Source organism: Mastigoproctus giganteus, chromosome 1, assembly GCF_048544385.1.
Source record: "Mastigoproctus giganteus isolate SK-2022 chromosome 1, ASM4854438v1, whole genome shotgun sequence".
Classification (NCBI taxonomy): domain Eukaryota; kingdom Metazoa; phylum Arthropoda; class Arachnida; order Uropygi; family Thelyphonidae; genus Mastigoproctus; species Mastigoproctus giganteus.
Window position 1 is genome coordinate 265,026,937 of NC_143575.1, and position 20,252 is coordinate 265,047,188.

A 20,252-nucleotide genomic window follows, 5' to 3' on the forward strand; every position below is an offset into this window, starting at 1 on the left:
CAAATATCCACTACCAATTCCTTAAATGCCGATCTCCAGGTAATTCTCCAGTGGGGCAAAGATAAGTTAGTTGATTTCAATCCTTCTAAAACTCAATCCTGTCTTATATCTTACGAAAAGGATTCTTCTGCTCCTATGCTTATCTTTAACGATACTCTGATTTCTAGGCAAGGTCATATATCTCTATTGGGTATTACCCTGACTTCTAAACTCTCTTGGCACAACCACATTATAAATATTGCTTCTTCTGCATCTAAAAAACTAGGTTTTCTCTTTTGCCTTTGGCATTACTTTTCTTCCAAACAGTTGTTCACTCTCTACAAATCGCAAATCCACCCTACCATGGAATATTGTTCCCACATCTGGGGGGGGGAGCCCTCAAAACCTCTCTCTCAGGCTTCTAGATTCCATTCAAAAAATGGTAGTTGGGGTAATTAATGACTCATCTCTAACAGAATCTCTCCATTCTCTGTTTCATAGATGTTCTGTTTCTGCTGCATGCTTTTTCTATAGATACTTCCATGTGCACTGTTCTTCTGAGTTGGCTTTTATAATTCCCACTCTTTCTTCCAAAGCAGTCCAAATACATGCCACAACCAGTCAAGTCCTTTTATTATCCAACTTCAAACTCACAGAATCAACTTTTCTTCTTCCTCATTTATTCATTCAACTTCCATTTTCTGGCACAACCTTTCTTCATACATATTTTCTGAAAATTACAATCTATAGAAATTCAAGTCTAATGTCAACATGTCTTCTCAACCTTCAGCCCATGCATGGTAATAAGTACTATAGGTTCTAATATCTCTCATATTTGGGGTTTTTATATAGTGAATATAATATGTTCAAAAGAGATGGCAGGAGGGGAAGTATGTAGAGATACTTCTTATTAAACATCATTTGAATCAGACCAAACTGTCTCCAGGATCTGATTAAACACAGGTAGATGCTGAGTCTGTACAGTAAAATGATTAACAGTAAAGAAAAAATGACAATGGGGGATTTCACAAGCCAAATAACCATAAAGAGTATGATAAAAATCTCTTTAGGCATTTGAATGTGTAATGAATGTGAATGCATTGTTACTGATGTCTTTAACTTGCCTCTTACAGACTTGTGTAATTGTGTACTAACAATAAATATCCTTGAACCAGTCATTCCTAAGTGTCCAAGCACCATCAAAAATATAAAAATACATGAACTGAATATGAAATGAATGATAATGGATAGTAATCAAAACATCATAAAATGGGAAATTTTATGATATTGCCCAAGAAAATTTTGGTGTTTAAAGAAAAAGGCACTTCAATTTGGGGGAAGGGGGTAAAGATGAAAGGATATAAATGAATGAAATATTTCTTGGATGCCTTAAGCAGGGTGACAATTTATGCTGTTGGATACAAATCCATTATTTGGAAGCCAAAGCATATCAGTTCTAATTGAGAAGTACCACAAAAGAAAGATGCCAAAATAGATGACACTAAAGATGAAATCTGTAATTTAGACTGCACTACACTAATTCATATGACAATTATAAGAACTGTCTTACAATCATCATATGAATCGGTGTACAAAATCAATGATAGGAAAAAACAAGTGAAAGCAGAAAAGCACTGGCAAATAGAGTTAAGAACAGGAGGAAAAAAGTTCCATTTAGATAAATACAAAAGAGAAAAGAGCAAATTATACACCCACTCCCCTTAAGACTTCTGTAGTGGAATCATGACAGTTTAGTCCAAGTGGCAGTGGCAAATGAGTTGAACAGTACTCTGTAATGATTTATACAACAACAAATATATTCCAACCTGCAGGAAGGGGGGGGGAGCTGACAGTTAAGATGAGCCAAATTGATATAAAATTAGTGATATAATTATCTTTGAGAAGCACCTATTGGTAAAATTAATGAAAATGAGAAAGAGTAAAGCTACAGGAATAGATGGTCTATATCCAGTTATGCTAAAAATTGTATCATGTGAATGTATATAGCAGAAACATTAATGAATCATTAGAATCTAGCATCTCCTTGGACTGAATCTTCTTTGATCCATCCTCCTGAACCGGAGAAGTGCTAATGTTTCCTTTTCCTAATCCATAAGAGTGGAAATACAGGGGCCACAAGCAACTATTAGACTACAGAGTTTTAATTTCTGTGATGGGCAAGGTAATTAAGTCTGGTTAGGACAGAATACAAGACTATAATAAGAAAGATCCCTAGAGAGATCTTGGCATTGGTAACAAGCTCATAAATAATTTAGATGCAAGAAACAACTAAGACATTATATGTTTAGATTTCAGTAAAGCTTTTGATGTGGTCTCTCACAAGAAGTTCACATATCAACTAGAGTCAGCTGGAATTACAAGATATACCTTTCTTAATGACAGGATAAAGTTACTGAAAAATGAGCTGTTAAGTGAATCACAATTTCCATATACTCCCATGTTATAATGCTAGATGTTTAAACTTTATAGTTTTTTAAGCATAACAGTTATTATATTTAAAACTTAATATAGGCACAGTAAAGGAATTAGACTTACATTTTGCACAAATGATATAATAAGAACAACCTATCCAAATAACAGTGTAATAATCAGGGAGTTTATAACTTCATGGATCATTGGTTTACTTAATGTGGAACCATTCATATTAGGCTTATAACCATGGAAGAAAGGATGAGTATGGGGTGGATGCTGTCCCCCGAGTAACCACCTATACTGATGTGACTGGGAACTGGGTCTATCTTGCTAGAATTAGGTAAATAAAGTCTCCCCCTCCCTAGTTCTGAAATGAGTCTACACATAATTCTGAAAAGCCATTTCCACATGTTTATGTCTTCATCTTTCTCAGCAAAGATAGCTATTGCTGCTTTTAAATTAGTAAAAGCTTCTGATATCTCCTTGGTTGTTACTAATTTTTGGAGCTTCATTCTCTTGCATTCTTTGGTTTCCAAGGTGGTGTTCTTCAACAAGTTATTTGAGTAAATTGACCACATCAGTCTCCTCAACATTATTCAAGCGAGCCATTTAGGTAGTCTTCACTATGTTTCTTTGTATATCCTGCACTGGCCCTCCTAATTAACGGTAATTCTGGATACAATCAGGCCACAGTTTTTTCTATATTTCAGTAATATGCAATGTCTGAACTTCCTTTTGTACTGCCTCTTCCTTTCATGAGCCCTTTCAGACCCATTTTAAAAGGAAAAGGCAGTACAAAAGGAAGCTAAGACATCACATATGACTGAAATATAGAGAAAACTGTGGCCTGATATTAAAATAAAATCAATAAATGAATTAAGTAAACATAAAGCAAGTAAAATGTAGCAAATAGAGTACAGGTAGTTCCCGACTTTACGAGTTAATTTGTTCCTAATGGCACTTGTAAAGCAAAAACTCATGAAGCAGGAATTTATTTCCCATAGACATAATGTGAAAAACAGTGGTTACGTTCTCAACAATGAAATTAGTTAGCTAATTATGTTTAAACAATGATTGATTTATCCAAAGAAATTAAAATGTAGCCTATAAAATCAAGCAAATTATAATAATAAAGAAATTATTTATGACTTACAAATGTTAAAGAATGTTTATTCTTCATCATCATCGACTAAATGCACATGCATTGATCACTCTTTATTGGCTCGGCACTCATTGGTTTATTGCACAAGGAGTCATCTTTTTCAGAAATGCCTCAAGAGGCATTTGTCTCCAAGATAATCTTCTCTTTTCTTTATAAATTTCACGATAGCATGCATATACATTTTTAAAAAGTACGCACAAATTGCAACTAACACGATTTGTGTGGAGTAACAAGTTCACAAAGCTTAAAAACTTAAAAAAAAAAAAAAAAAATTCTGAAAATTTATTTATGTTTTTTATATGATTGAAGATTTCAGTGAAGGGGAAACACATTTCACCATAATAATGTAAAAACCCACACAATTCCAGTTATTGAGATTATCGCAAATGCTATAAGATTGAGTTCACTACCTGTTTATAATTAGATGCATTAACAGAAAAGCCTGATAAACCGGAAAATGCAAATTGTTTTTATTGTTTTGTGGTCATGAGCTCCAGAAATGTGCTTCAGAAAAATATCAACAAAGCTGTTCAAAATGATTCTTATAACAGAATCATATGATAACGATGAAAGTGTAGTGCATTTTAATGATTTGAATTGGTAACTAATACAATTTACATTATAAGATGACCTTTTAGAGAGATAAATAGCTTAGTTATATAGCAAAAATTTCAACTTCTGAGGTCTTGGAACGAATAACCAAAACACATGTTATTAGGTTCACTTTACGATATTTTCAAGATACCATAGTGTCTCTGTAACGGATTAATATCGTAAAGTGGGGTATACTATACTGTATAGATACGCGTGTGGTTTGAAATGCGCTATTTATGAATGTTTAACATTCATTTTTTGCCATTAATGTTCATATTTTTGATTTTGTTGATACTCGATACTTGAAAAATAAAAAAAAAAATCGTAAACCTGAGAACTCGTAACGCCGGAACTGCCTGTACTTTGTACTTATCATTAGCATTAGTAGAGGCATATGATGCAAGAAAGCAAGCTTATGCAGCATCAGCCAAAAAAAAAAAAAAAAAAAAAACCTTCCACTTCACCCCTCCGTTCGTTCGAAATACCTGTCCAGCTGAGCCTTAAATTTATTCAGGCTATCAACTTCCACAACAAGGGATGGAAGTCTGTTCCACCAACCAACTAGCCGCTGGCTAAAGGCAAATTTCCGCACATCTATCCTACATCTGTCTTTCCTCAATTAGAATTTATGCCCTCTCAGGTGATTATTCTATCTAAGCAAGAGCCAGGATCCCATCAGTATTGAGCATGCTCAAACCATTCAAGGCTTTACACACCTCTATCAGATCACCTCGCCGGTACTTAGTTTCCAGACACTAATTTTCAAAACTTAAGCCTTTCTTCGTAAGAGCAACCCTTTGTTCTATTTACCAATCTTGTTGCCCTTCTCTGTACTCATTCCAGCAGCTCTACCTCCTTCTTGAAATGAGGCCTCCAGATCTGTATACAGTACTCAAGGTGTGGCCTGACCATTGCCTTATACAAGGGAATAATCACCTCCTTATCCCTGCTAGAAAAATTCCTGTATATCATTGATAAGACACCATGAGCTACTTCTTGCAGCCCATCTGCACTGCTCAGAGAACTTCATATCTGCCTTCACAATTATACCCCCAGGTCCTTTTCATTCTCTACCACTGTCAGTGTAGTACCACAGAGTTGATACGTTGCTCTGGGGTTGCTGTTTCCCATATGTAGTACTTTACATTTGTCAATGTTAAACTTCATTTGCCACCTCTCAGCCCATCTGCTTAACCTTTCCAGATCCTGTTGCAGCAGCATAGCATCAGTAGTGTCTTTAACAACCCTGCCAACCTTTGTATCGTCTGCAAACTTGGACATTAAGCTTGATATACCATCATCAATATTATTTATGAATACAGAAAACAATAATGGACCCAACACTAAACCCTGAGAGACTCCACTAATAACATTAGTCCACGATGAGCAGTGTCCATTGATTACCACTCTCTGTCTTCTCCCCCTCAACCACCCCTTTATCCATAGCAGCAATTTGCCTCCATTGCCACACTGCTCCAATTTGTGCAGCAGTCTTCCATGTGCAACAGTATCAAAAGCCTTTCTAAGATCCAAGTATATAATATCAAAGTTATTCCCTGCATCCAGTTCTTTTGTGACTGCATCATAGTATCAAATCAAATTGGTCAGGCAAGACTTCCCCTTAACAAAACCATGCTGTGTCCGAGCTATAACTGAAGTCTTGTCTAGATGATCCTGCAGTGCTTCTTTAACCAGTGCCTCCATTAATTTTCCTGGAACAGAAGTTAAACTCACAGGTCTATAATTACTTGTGTCAGCCTTTGATCCTCCTTTGTGAATTGGGATCACATTTGCACATCTCCAGTCTATGGGTACCTCCCCTGAGTCCAAGGAAGCTCTCATAATTATGCCTAAGGGTTTGCTTACTTCCTTTGCTGCCTCCTTTAATATAACTGGATAGATCCCATCCACCCCAGGTGCGTTTCTTGTGTTTATCTTCAACAATTTCTCCTCCACTTTACTCTCAGTTATTACAAGAATATCTAGCTTACTGCCAGAGTTGAATACACCTCTGACATTCCACTCGCTGAATAACTCCTCATGTGTGAATGTCGATGCAAAATATTCATTTAGTTTCTTAGCTACCTGAGGAGGATCATCAACAGTTGAACCATCGATATCAAGTGGACCAATCTGATTCATCCCCTTCCTTCTAGAGTTTACATAAGTAAAGAACTCTTTGCTGTTTTTCTTTGCATCCCTTGCCAAAGATTTCTTGTAATCTGCCTTCGCCTGCCTAACCTCTTTTGTAACTTGGTTAAAGATCAACTTATATCTATCATAGGCTTCTGTGTCACGTGTTAATTTATATGTATCCCATGCATTTTTCTTCTCTGCCATATGTCTCATTAGTTCATCTGATATCCATTTAGGCCTAAACCTTGAACAATATTTTTTAGTTGGTATGTAAAGCCTAGTAGCTTCCAAGATAAGTTCTTTGAATGATTCCCATTTTGAATTTGCTATTGGTAACATCATTAGTTGGTCCCACTGTATAGAATTTAAATACTGTCTCAGACCATCGTAGTCGCCTTTACGAAAGCAATAACCCTTCCCTTTACCCCTGATGGGAGTTACCTCTTTGAGTAAATCCCACCTCAGCACACTGTGATCACTGCCACCTAGTGGTTCCTCTATCTGCAGATTCTTAATGCATGAAGTATCACTACTGATAATCAAATCAAGATTATTACTCCGTCTAGTTGCCTCCCGAACATGCTGATATAGAAAACAATCATCCTATAAATCCACAAAAGCCTTGCTATTGTGTGAGTGACCAACCCACAAATTCCAGTCAATATTTGGGAAATTAAAATCCCCTATTATAAGACTCTGATTTACTGGCCCACTCTATTTCCCTGTACAGTTTCTTATTATACTCATCAGATTCATTAGGCCTATAGCACACTCCTACTCTCAATTTTGATCTCACAATGCTTATGTCACACCAAACTGACTCGACACTGCACTGTCCAGCGATGTCAACTGGCTTCACTTCCTTGGATTTTATGTGTTTCTTAACTAATAGCATAACCCTTCCTCCCTTCCTATCCTGTCTATCCTTTCTGTAAACATACTCCCCAAATTCCAGTTCTGCATTCTTTATATCTGTGTGACACCACGTCTCTGATATCCCAATAATATCTGCCTTTGATGCTTTGAGCAATACCTCAAATTCATCAAATTTATTTACAAAACTCCTAGCATTGGTGTACATGCAAGTATACATGCACCTGTTCTTTTTCTTAGCTACCCTAACACAACCCATGTGTTTACTTGTACCACAATGACTCCCAGCAGTGTCTGAAATATCCTGCATCTTGTTTTCCAGGCTTCTGCTCATTCCAATAGAAGCAGTGCAAGAATCACTTTCACTTCTGCCAGTGGCTACTGTTAATCTATTAGTCTTTGTCTCCCCCCCCAAGCTGGCAGTTTTCCGACCCACCTAACACTGCCTCGATAGCATCAGCAAATATTCTTGCACCCTTTCTATTTAAGTGTATCCCATCCCTGTAGAAGCAGTCTCTCCTGTTAAAAAGTACAGTCCAGGCTGAAAAAAATTCTACCCCTTGAGCCTTGAACAATCTTTCCAGGGCCGAATTGATAGACAAGGCTCTCATCATATACACCTCCTATCGTGTCTTGGCAGAATTGCAGACACTTTCATATTCAACCCTAATTCACAGCTTTTTTTCGACAGTGACCTGTACTTGTTAAGTAATTCTGCCGGTCTCCTACTCTTAATATCATTAGTGCCAAACTTAATGAATGATACTTCAGTTTGGCAGTAAACATCATAACAATTTATTTTTCTTTGCTTGAAGTGCCACTATTTGGTGGCATGCATTTTAATATTCTTGAATATTATTTTAAGGTGTTATAACAAAGTGAGGAATGTTGTAATTTTCAAGTGTTATTATATAGAGAATGCCTACAAAATGCTTTACTACATGAGTGTGTAGCCCCAACTGAAGTTGAGATGTCATCGTCTGAAAGGAGGGGGGGGAAGTGTTCCTTATGTTATAGACTAGATCCATTGCTCATAGTGAACAGAACCAAGAATGCTGCATTCTACATTTTTATTCTCAACAATTCTTGTCCCACGCTGTAGCAATTTTATGGACATGACCCTTCCAACTTCCAACATGATAACATCCCATATCACAAAGCAAGACATGGAACATGTAATTTGAAGAGAATAACACTGGAACATTGCAGTGGCCAGCAAAAGGAGTACTCCTTGCATCACTGCCAGTGGTAAGCCAACATGCTATTAATGGAGCCATGGTTCAGGACCAAAAGTGCCCCATGAATTTAGTAGGATGGTACATTTGCACATAAATGTATGGTGCCATTCTCACCTTATGCAACACAAGGTGGGTGGTGGGGAATCCATGTTAAATAACACATTTCCATTTATAATGTGGCTTCAGTTCTATTATCTCATTTATAATAATGGGAAGAAGAAGTAATTAAAGCTATTGTTACAAAGTATTATGGGGGATATGATCAACTAATTAAAAAATTGTATGACATAATTTGTGAATGGCCCAGGTTAAAACGATTACATAGCTAAGTTCATACTTACCAGACTTCTCTGGTCTTCCTCGTCTAGGAGTGGAGGTTCGTTCTGTTTGAACCTTTGTGGTATCCGCTTTTCCGCTACTTACTTCTGGCAAAGTCTTTTCAGCTTTGGAAAGTGATCTTCTTGCTGAGGCTTTTCTGGTTTCGATAATGGATTTACTGGTATCTGGAAAGGGTTTTTTACTGTCACTGAGAACTTTCTTGGATTCTGCAGTTTTCTTTGTTTCAGAAGATGCCTTTTTGCTCTCAGATGATGTCTTCTTTTCTTCTTTTCTAGTTTCAGTACCCGATTTATTTGCATCCACAAAGGGTTTCTTACTGTCACTGGGTATTTTCCTTGATTCTGCAGTTTTCTTAGTTTCAGCAGATGCCTTTTTGTTTTCAGATAATGTCTTCTTAACTTCAGCTGAAGTCTTTCTGAGGTCACCTGATGTTTTTTTGGTTTCAGGTGCCTTTTTTGCATCTGTAGTACCTTTCTTTGGCTCATGTATGGTCTTCTTTGCTTCCAATGAACTCCTTTTTGGTTCACCTGAAATCTTTTTGGTTTCCACAGCGAACTTTTTTGGATCAATGACCACCTTTTTAACTTCAATTAAGGATTTCTTTGATTCAGGTGAGGTTTTCTTTGCTTCAGGTGAGGTCTTCTTTGCTTCAGGTGAGGTCTTCTTTGTTTCAGGCGAGGACTTTTTTGACTCTGGCAAGGTCTTTTTTGCTTCAGGTAAGGACTTTTTTACTTCTGATGAGAGTTTTTTAACTTCTGATAATATTCCTTTTGTTTCCACTGCCTTTTTTGTTTCAGATTTTTTTGTCTCAAGTAGGACTTTTTTCGTTTCAGTTTCAGTTTTTTTTGTTTCAGATGAGCCCTTTTTTGTTTCAGGTGAGGCCTTTTTGGCTTCTTGTGATAATTTGTTTACCTCTTGTATTTCAGATTTTTCATTTAATGGCTTCATTTGTTTTGAATTTTCTGGCATTACTGCTGAATCACAAGTTTCACTGGAAGTTTCAATTATGGGTCCATCTTCAGGTTCCACTTTAATTTTTTCTTTAGAAATATCATTGGAGTCTTCTGTCTTGGATAATTTCTCCTCTAAGGGTGGCAGTGATTCTAATTCTTCAATCAAAGTGAGCGAATTTTCTTCTTTTGTACTCTGCACTATGGGTGCATCATAACTATCAGTTTTATCTGAAGATTCAGGTGCTTGTTCCAAATTTTCAAAATTCTCCTTAGGAACTGATGCAAAAGTCTGAGTTTTTGATATGCTAGGAGGTCTTCCAATATTCGAACGAGAAGATTTACTACTATTCCTTGTATTATGATAATGCTTCATATGAGATTCAAGAAGTTTATCTTTTCGGAAACTTTTGCCGCATCCTATTACTTGACATTTAAAGTGATTGTGGTCTTCTTCAATGATAAATTCTTTTGGTGCAACTACATCAAAAATAAAAAATTCAATAGATAAATACATACAGAAAAAAATGCATCAGCTAGTTAAATTTTTAATAAAGTTCATTCTTTGCAAAATACCCTTCCCCACATACATGCTTATTAATAAATTTCTGAATACAATTTTAATTTTTCAACATAGAATGAAAACTTTACCGAACAAATGTGTCTGAAATAAAACAGTAATTTCCTGATTGTCACTTCAACTGCAACTTACATATAAGTAGGAGCAAGCATAGGGAATTGGAAATACACTCCAATGGAAAATGAATACATTAGAATCATGGAATAGCTTTATAGCAATAGTCACGGAAGCCATTAATGAATATACACCAAGAAAATATAACAACAATGCTGACATAAATGCATGCCATCTCAACAACTTGGACGAATGCTATCTTAGCATTCGTCCAAAGGATGCAAAGATTCTCTATTAAACTGGCAATTGGCTTACCAGTTTAACAGAGTAGAAAAAGATGGCATGGGAAAGTTACAGAGCAATGAAAAGTGCTAAAGCCAATCAAGGCTACACATTGATCTGTAACAGTACCACAGGAAAAGGTTATGATAGCAAAGGCTGATTATGAGAAATTGCTAGCTAAGAGAGTAAAGGGACAAGTTTTTCATGTATGCAAATACAAAGAAGGACAGAATGGAATCAGATTAGAAGTTTCCATAATGAGTGCAGATGAATTGAAGAGGTAATTCATGCTAATAGTTAAAGACAAAAGAACTTTCATGGTGAGGGGAAACTGTAGGAGTGAAGCTGGTTACTATGAAATTGGTGATACTGATATTACAGCAGATCCTTTATTAGAAAAACTATTCATCCCTAAAGGCAATTAAGCCTCTTTGAGTTGATGGTATGTACCCAGTAACTTTGAAGATAGAAGCAAGAGAACGAGAGCATTAAACCTTAATATTAATTATAAGGGCATCATTGGACTCAAGAAAGCTTCCTCTGGGCTTGAAAAGTATTGGCAGCTCTAAGAGCAAAGTGCATAACTACAGTCTGGTCAGTCTAATTTCAGCATTAGGGAAAATCATGGGAGCAACTATCAAGGATGTAATCCAGAGTTGTTTAGATAGAAATGGAATTCTGAAGGATATACACCAGGTTTTTGGAAAGGGAAATCATGTTTAACCAAACTGGTTAACTATTTTGAAAAATTACTCAAGACCAGAAGTAAGAAATAACATCTACATTGTTTCTTTTGGATTTTAACAAGCATGTGACACAATCCCACACTTCAGATTACTGTATAAGCTGGAACATGCTGGGATCACAGGTAAGATCTTTAGCTTCCCACCAGTTGTCATATACTGACTCCTTGGTGGAAGTTGCCAAACAAATTGGCGACTTATGGTGTTTCATCAATCCATTTATTTCTAGTATGAATCAGTTGTTTTTATACGAATGTATAAAAACAACTGATTCATACTATACGAATGTGATGTGCGAATGGCAATTCTGGATCATTTTTCCCAAACCCTAAGGCTGTCCAGATACTTTTTACAATATAGTGTATTAGTATTAGCCATGTGGTGCAAGGAAGTTTGATACCTTTGCTGCACCAGCCAAAAAATAATATAAATAAATGAATTAATTAAAAAAAAAAAAAATAATAATAAATAAATAGTATAAACAACTTCTCTCTCCTCATATAGGTACCTATACAGCTAACTTTTGAGTTTCTCCAAGCTGTAAGCCTCAACCACCCATGGAGGCAACTTATTCTAGTAATTAACAACTCACTGGTTAAAAGAAAATTTCCTACAATTCAGTCCTTCCCCCTGCAATTTGAAATTATAGTCCTCCCCCCCAGTTCTGGAATCATTTATAACAGTGAAAATTTCATTCTCATTCATTTCACTTTTTCTTTCGAGCCTTATACAGCTCAATTACGTCTCCTCTAAGGTACCTTAGATACCAAGCTCTGCAGTCTACATTTTTATCTGATCTGTTCTGATCCATTCCATCCAATCTGATTTGTTTTTCTCTTCTTTGTGTTTTAGGTATGTGAAACGGCTTTTCATTATTTTCAATTGTCTCATATTTTTAGTAGTGCCATTAGAAATGAAATTTTTGATACCATTTAATCACCGAAAAATGTCTTCTGGGATATCAGCAGTATAGGACAAATACACAAACTTTTTTCAGGCTGTTTAAAGCTTAGCAAATTTCTTCATCAGGTAGCTCAACAATATTTTTATCGCCATCTTTACTCTCACACCTTATGTAGGCATTACACGAAGATGCCTGTACATTTTCAATAATTTCTTGGAACTGAACTCACTCACAGTCAATAAATTGTCATCTGCTTCTATGTAATCTTCATAATTAACTGTGTTGAGAACTCCTGTAGCAACAACTACAGAATCCCACATTTCTCTAACCTCAAAATCAACTTCAATTACAGCCTGTATTACAGCTGTCTGTATTTCAACATCCGATAGAACATCCCTGTCTCATCAGCATTAAAAATATTGATATTATATTCCACGACTATCATTTTAATTTCCCTAGCATGCCATGCATTATGGTACAGTATTCTCTCTTGTCCTGGAAGTTATTCTATATCTTGAGCCATCCAACACTTGCTTGAAAATTATTGTGTCCTGAAAGTTTCCCAAAATCTAATGCCTTTTTGCTTATTATTGGACTACTAATTGGGATATTTCTTGACTGAACATTTTGTAACCATGAAGAAACAGCTTTATCAATGTCATCATGTAAAGTTCTTTGAATCTTTTTTCTTTGAGATTCTAAGGCTCTCTCTTTAATCTTGTCTTCAATATTTTACAATATTTTAAAATTGTAGACAATGTCGAAGAAACAATGGCAAATTCTTTTGCAACTTCACTTTTCTTTTTACCAACGTCCATTTTTTCCAAGATTGACAATTTTTTTTTTAAAAGTGAATTTTTCGTCATTTTTCACTCTTTCTGTACATTTTAATGATCACCAAAATAAAAAATTAATTAAATCACTTTGTAATCTGCAATAATTCTAACTAAACATGATACAGTATGCTCGAGAACAGAAGACTGAACAACTCCACACAGGGAATAATTTGGATAATGCAATAAAATGGCAATGATAATTGAAATACAGAGGAACTCTGAATAATGCAAAAATGGCAACCATACTTGACATTTTCTTTCCTACAATCTGTCTTATTGTTTATTTCTTCATTCCATAATGGATTATTCTGCTGAATTCAGGGTGACACCTAAACATCATTTGGCAATGCCAATGAACCCAAAACTAGCTGAAGTAGGTACTCTGTACCTAGCTACAGCAAAAAATAAATATAATCGACGTTTGTTTTTGCACAGGTGCGGAATTAATTTCCTTTTTATCGGTGATAAAAAGAAAATTCATTATTACATTATTGCAAAGTTTGTTATATTGGAATTTGACCTGTGTGTGTGTGTGCGCGCACACACACACACACACACAAATATATATATATATATATCCATGTTAGGCAAAGGCGCCTCCGTAGCCAGGTGGGAAGGAACAACAGTGCGTAGCACACGCTTCTTGATTAGACCAGGGTTTGAGCCCATCACCACCAAATACGGAGGATGCGGAAAGGTCAGGGAATGACCACCGCATATTCACAGAGCAATATGGCCTTAGTTGTTAATGCTCCTAAAAACCAAACAACAAACAACAACATGTTAGGCAAAGAATTATTTATAAATTTTAAAATCATAGATAACTTAAGGTTATTAATAATACACACTGTAGATTTCCTAATCTCATTGCCAGGTGGTTTGGTGGACAAGTAAGGGATTATTTTTTTATTTATTTATTATCTTTATAGTCTTAATACCAGAGTTTATTTGTACCCTGTAGGTAACATTACTGCAGGTATTGGCAGAGTGGATAATGGGGGATTAGTACAAATTTATGAATATGTGGTATTAAAAAATGTTTTTCCCCATTATGTACATATTTACAAATTGGAAATGAAACATAATTAAACCAACATAGGTTCGAGTACTTTATTATCTTCAAATAACACAGTTTACCTATGCACCATGCTGCCCAAGGAATACTATGGTATGGAAGGCTTAAGACGTAGTAGTGGTAGTAGAGGCATGTGATGTGATGTGAGAAAGCAAGTTTATGCAACATCAGCCAAAAAAAATTCACATATCCATTTCCTCTAAAAGTTAAAGTATGGAAGGTTTGAGGTACATTAGCTGACAACAAAATGCTTATGAAGTAGCTTATTACTTCCAAGTTAAATGGCAATAAAATAAAAATAAAATAAAATTATAATTATTTTATTTTATATTCCTAAAAGGAAATATATTACAAATAAATAAAGCCTTACCCCTTCTTCCATCAATGAATTCAGGTTTTGTGTCTGAAATAGATGGTGAAGAAGAAGAAACAGGGGATTCAGATTTAGGTGATACACTTTGGTTTTCCAAAGGTGAGCATGCTTAAAAAATATATATATATTTTTATTAGTCTGGAATACTATACTAGTAATATCTTCCTCAGCAAACTACATATTATCTATAGAATAGTAAAAAACAGTAGCACAGGAAGAAACACTCACTACTTTTAAGGGATAACGTCACTGCTTAACTTAGTAAAATACTTAATTACCAATATTTTCAACCCCACCTGGGGATTCTCTATGACGTACAGGCAGAAAAACTATAAGTTACATTAACAGGATGCAAAGATAAGTCACACGTATAACAATGCTCAATAACTACATCACAGCTCATATACAAAGGAGAAATGGCTGACCGAGGCCTTTTCTTTTGTGCAGTAATTAATCACTTATGCTCAGTGCTTTATTCTTATACCCTTTTTAATGTAATGTACAAATTTTTCACCAGTGCACTGTAGAGGAGCCCTACACAAGGCGAGTTATATATATAAAAAAAAAAGTAATTAATGGCCTCAAGCATGCATTCACAACCATAAATGTATTATATCTACAGAAGTGTGTTCACAGGCTGATGTGCGTGTTTTTTTTTTTTTTTTTTATGTGAACCCCAAACACGAGAGGTATTAGAACCTATAGTACTTAGTACCGTGCTTGGATTAGTGCGTGTTGTGAAAAGCCTTACATTCTCTATATGAGATCAGATAACTATGGCCTTGAATGAAAAAAAAAATTGAGCTGATCAAAACACTGGTGATTAAATATTTTACCAAATTATGTCGTGAAATGTCTCTATTTTTTTGTCACCTAGACTGGGTATCATGTCTAAAACCTACCTTAAGTTGCTACTTTACTAGCATTAGCAAACTTAGTAAATGCAATATGTACAGTATATATTAGTAAATGCAGTATGCTACATCAATATCATTAATAGTTTCTATATTAAATGAGTTTAAGATCATTGCAACTCACTTATTACTTGCAATTTATTCATGATTTCCAAGCTGATCCATTCCGTGCACCAGCAAAAAGGAAAAAAATATTAATATAAATAACAGTTTCTTGTAAATTTTTTTTGTCACCTAGATTCAGTGACTAAGAACGGGAATGCATATTGTATGGTAATGTTACACAATACAGTTGTAAGATATAGTGATGACACCTTTACTACAAGTTGCTGGAATAGTAATTAACATATAGTAAAATAAAAATAAATGAAAACATTTAATTATATTTATATTTAAACATTTAAATATAATAAGCAGAAACACTGTAATAAGCAGAAACAGATGTTTCTGCTTATTACAGTCTATTTACCTAATCAGTGTAAGAATATGGTCTTAAACAAACACACTATAGTACTTAATGACTCTAAAATAAATTTACTTCAACTGTTATATGTATAGTTCTGCCATTCTTTTAATGTATTAACACAGTGTGCTTCTTTAAGGCTATACAGTGTGTTTGTTTAAGATGATAGTCTTTCACTAAAGTCAAAACAATTTTCACAGAAACATCTAAAGGTGTTTAACAGATTCACTGCTTCCTAATGCAAATATACAGCATCAGATTTTTAATCCGATTGGAGGGGGGGGGAACTGCCCTACTTTTAGAACATTTTCTCCAAAGTGACAGAAAAAAAATTAATAATTTTTGTCAAGCATCCTTCATCAGAGGCTGATTAATTCAACCATTTTATGAAGAAAATTCAAAAATGTCGCTAACCTTTCCAATTCAGATTGACTCAATCCCAAGTCAAAAAAAGGTAATCAGAAAGGCAACAGAAAAAGTGTTAACTGATGTTAACTAAAGTGTTAACCAATAAGCAGCACTTCGCCAATGGAGAAGACAAATTTTACCTATTCTCGGCGGATACCATCACCCCACACCCAGAGCGGGTCCATTGGCGAAGTGTTGCCTATTCGAGAATCCATTGTCGAAGTGTTGCCTATTTGAGGTAGTTCAATATCGGGCAACTTGTTGTGAAGGCACTCACAATATATGAGATATAACAGAAACGACGCCATTTCACCCACTTCGGTGGTTTACTACGATGCTTGGCACTAACTTGTTTGATTAGTGAATTTTCCATAGTCCGAGGCTTTCAGCACCAAAACATTTTTAGTAGAAACATTTCGATATAATGGAAGTGACATATTGCAATTGTTTTCATTGATATCCATCTATATAATTGGATACATAGAGAGCGTTAAGTTCTGATTGTTGTGAACAGTTCTGAATTACTTAATAGATTATTGCTTCTTACTGTAATTGTGATCTTTTAAGGTATGTTGAAACTCCAAAGGAGTTCATTCTTCCAACTTGGTAATGAGTTTAATGAACAGAATGTTAAGCAATTAGAAATCCCCAGTTTAAAAATGTTTCCCATAGGCAGAGTAAAATATTTATAAATTCTGAAATACTACTTAAAAATCATCTTTAACTTATGTATGCGTATCTTTTCATTTTTATTTGTGTAGTTAATATTTCATACTCTTAGGTCATTTTCCCTTCTAAGAAGTTCTAAACCTCCAGTCCCTTGAAAAACGTCTTATCAGGGTTCTACTGTATATAAATAAAATAATAATAATATCATGGAAATAACCAAATCTTTTTTTTATATATCTTGATATCCTAGAGTAATAAGCTATATAATAATTTTTTTTTTTTTTTTTAATATTTTATCTCATACAAAAATTCTCTCTTCTTACAGTCTGAACACACCTACAGAGAGATAAATGAATTTCTCATTATAAACCTACAGACAATGAAGATTTTTTTAAAAAACACTTAGTATAACGTTCAAAACAGAAAAAATCCCTATTTCTCAAAAGAAAATATACAAAGGACATTATAATTATGCTAATAGATTCAACTAAACTATCAACTTACATTTTTGCCCTGATGTTTCTGTGTTTTCAGCAGATGCCTCAATTTTCCTTGTTTGTTTAGCTTCCTTTACGTAAGAAAAATATTCAGAAAATAGATTTCAAATTTTTTCATCAAATTATATTCTAAAATAATGCTAAAATTAAAAAAAAAATTGCCTTTTTCATTTTCTTTTTAGCATCTGAAAACTTTTACAGCTTTCTAGCAAATTTGTTAATTTCTTTTTGGATTTTAATCACGTTCATGATTTTTTTTCTTTACATTTTTCAAATATGGGAACACATGTTATGTGTCATGTTTTATTTATCAACTTTGAAACCACTGTTAGGTTGCGCTGTTCATGTAGCATAAAATATATCAATTGTATGCTGAGTCAAATATATCACATGTATTGACTTTCAGGTTTTATTAAAGTGCACATGATCTTTGAATAGCAGTGTCAGCAACTTTGTGTTTTGTTCACTTAGCTAACTCTTATAATTAATTACTTTTAAAAATATTTTTGGAAGCATGCAGATTGCCTGAGAATTAATTTATTTCTCTGCGTATTGTTTCTACAAGTGTATCAGTTGTCAGACACTATTATCTGGAGGGGAGGGAAGGAGATCTTCCATTTTATAGCTGAATAAAATGTTCAATAAATTTTACATGATTGGACATTACTTTGTTTTTATACTTGTGAACAACAGATGCATTCACAGTAATAATACCAATTGATTTGTATATAGGGTTTCATAGCTTGACATTTTCTTCTGAGGTGGGATTTTATATATAATCTATTGATAATTTGCAACATTGAATTAAAAATATAAATAGAGGAATCCTTCTCGAACCACAGATTTGAAATAATGGTTTATATTTGTAGATCACATGGGCACAGGTCTGGGTGAAATGTCAAATTTAAGTCATCTACGACTCTAGTACTCATGCTTGTATTTTTAAAGACCTTTTTAGGGCCACAACCTAAGGTGCAGCTGCCACTCAATAATCCTAACTAATGCTCTCAGTAAATCCTAACTAACATTTACATTTTTCTTGGATGTATTTTGACTTGTTCTCATAACACTGCAGATTACAGTGCTTGTTATGTAGTAACTTAAATTAACATTTATTGTACCATCTATTATATGCTATAACTGTTCAATAAGTACTGAAGGTGTGCATGTGTGCGTGCATGTGGTTCCCTCACACTGTTATTTCTTAACCTGTTTTTCTTATTATACTTATTGGTTGCCTCTGTAGCCAGGTGGGCAGGAGCAGCAGTGCGTAGCACACACTTCTTGATTAGACCGGGGTTCGAGCCCGTGACCACCAAATAAGGAGGATGCGGAAAGGTCAGGGAATGACCACCGCATATGCCCGGAGCAATATGGCTTTAGTTGCCAATGCTCCTAAAAAAAAAAAAAAAAAATTATACTTATTATTTTTTTTTTATTGTATAAAAAGAACCTTATCACTGTTTTTATGTTGAATAAATGACAAATGAAATTTACTGTATTTTTCATATATTTTATTGGCATAATTATTGTTTTTCTTCTAACTTCTATTTGCTTTAGGATGTGAGTCTTGCCAAATGCAATATACTTTTCAGGAATGTTTTGCCCTTCGCAGTTGGTGAGGGATTCCCAGAATATTTTACAAATACGGGCAACCCCCATATAACACAGTACTTCTACAACACGGTTTCGCTCTAACACGATTGCAACACGGTACTTATATAACACGGTTTCACTCTAACACGCTTATAGAATTGCAGAAAACCACGCATAACAGTATTTTTGAGCTTTTGTGTGGTAATAATAAAAACGTACCAACTGTGTGGTACTACACTCAGGGAGGTAGAAAGTGAAAAAGACCTGGGGGTAATTGTGCAGTCAAATATGAAGTTGGCTAAGCAGTGCAGATGGGCTGCCAGGGCAGGTCATGGAGTCTTGTCAGTGATATATAGGAATTTTCTTAGCAGGGACAGGAAGGTGATTATCCCATTATACAAGGCAATGGTCAGGCCACACCTAGAGTACTGTGTACAGGACTGGAGGCCTCATTTTAGGAAGGATGTAGAGTTGCTAGAATGAGTACAAAGAAGGGCAATTATGTTATTGTTATTTGGTTTTCAGGAGCATTAGCAACTAAGGCCATATTGCTCCGGGGATGTGCGGTGGTCATTCCCTGACCTTTCCGCATCCTCCGTATTTGGTGGTGACGGGCTCGAACCCCGGTCTAATCAAGAAGCGTGTGCTACACACTGGTGCTCCTTCCCACCTGGCTACGGAGGCGCCACACAAAGAAGGGCAACAAAATTGGTGAGGGGAACAAAGGGGTGCTCTTACCAAGAAAGGCTTAAGTTCTGCAAATTGCAGTGCTTGGAGAGTAGGCACCTGCGAGGTGATCTGATTGAGGTGTATAAGGCCTTGAATGGGTTGGGATGCTGAATGCTGATGGGATTCTTCCTCTTGTTCAGACTAAGAACCTGAGGGGGGCACAGTTTCAAACTGAGGAAAGACAGTTTTAGAATAGATGTGTGGAAATTTGCCTTTAGCCAGCAGGCAGTTGATTGCTGGAACAGGCTTCCATCTTTTGTAGTAGTAGTAGTAGTGGCATGTGATGCAAAAAAGCAAGTGTATGAGCTTATGCAGCATCAGCCAAAAGAAAAAAAAAAAAAAAAAAAATCACACATTTCCCTCCAAATGCTTGTCTAGTTCCTCCTTAAATTTATTTAACCTATCAACTTCCACAACGACAGAAG

At 35.2% G+C, this 20,252-nt stretch overlaps 1 protein-coding gene across 3 annotated transcripts in view; it reads right to left on the reverse strand.

The window, feature by feature from the left end:
• LOC150091902 (uncharacterized) overlaps positions 1-20,252 on the reverse strand; it is a 121,628-nt gene that overhangs the window by 41,365 nt on the left and 60,011 nt on the right. For 2 of the 3 annotated variants that reach the window (XM_090377371.1, XM_090377385.1), the window contains exons 8-10: positions 17,510-17,573; positions 14,549-14,659; positions 8,757-10,184 (exon numbers count right to left, since the gene is read on the reverse strand). In XM_090377371.1, coding sequence (XP_090233497.1) covers positions 8,757-10,184; positions 14,549-14,659; positions 17,510-17,573 — 1,603 coding nt within the window. The remainder of the gene's footprint in view (positions 1-8,756; positions 10,185-14,548; positions 14,660-17,509; positions 17,574-20,252) is intronic. The other variant, XM_090377375.1, reaches the window with a different exon arrangement.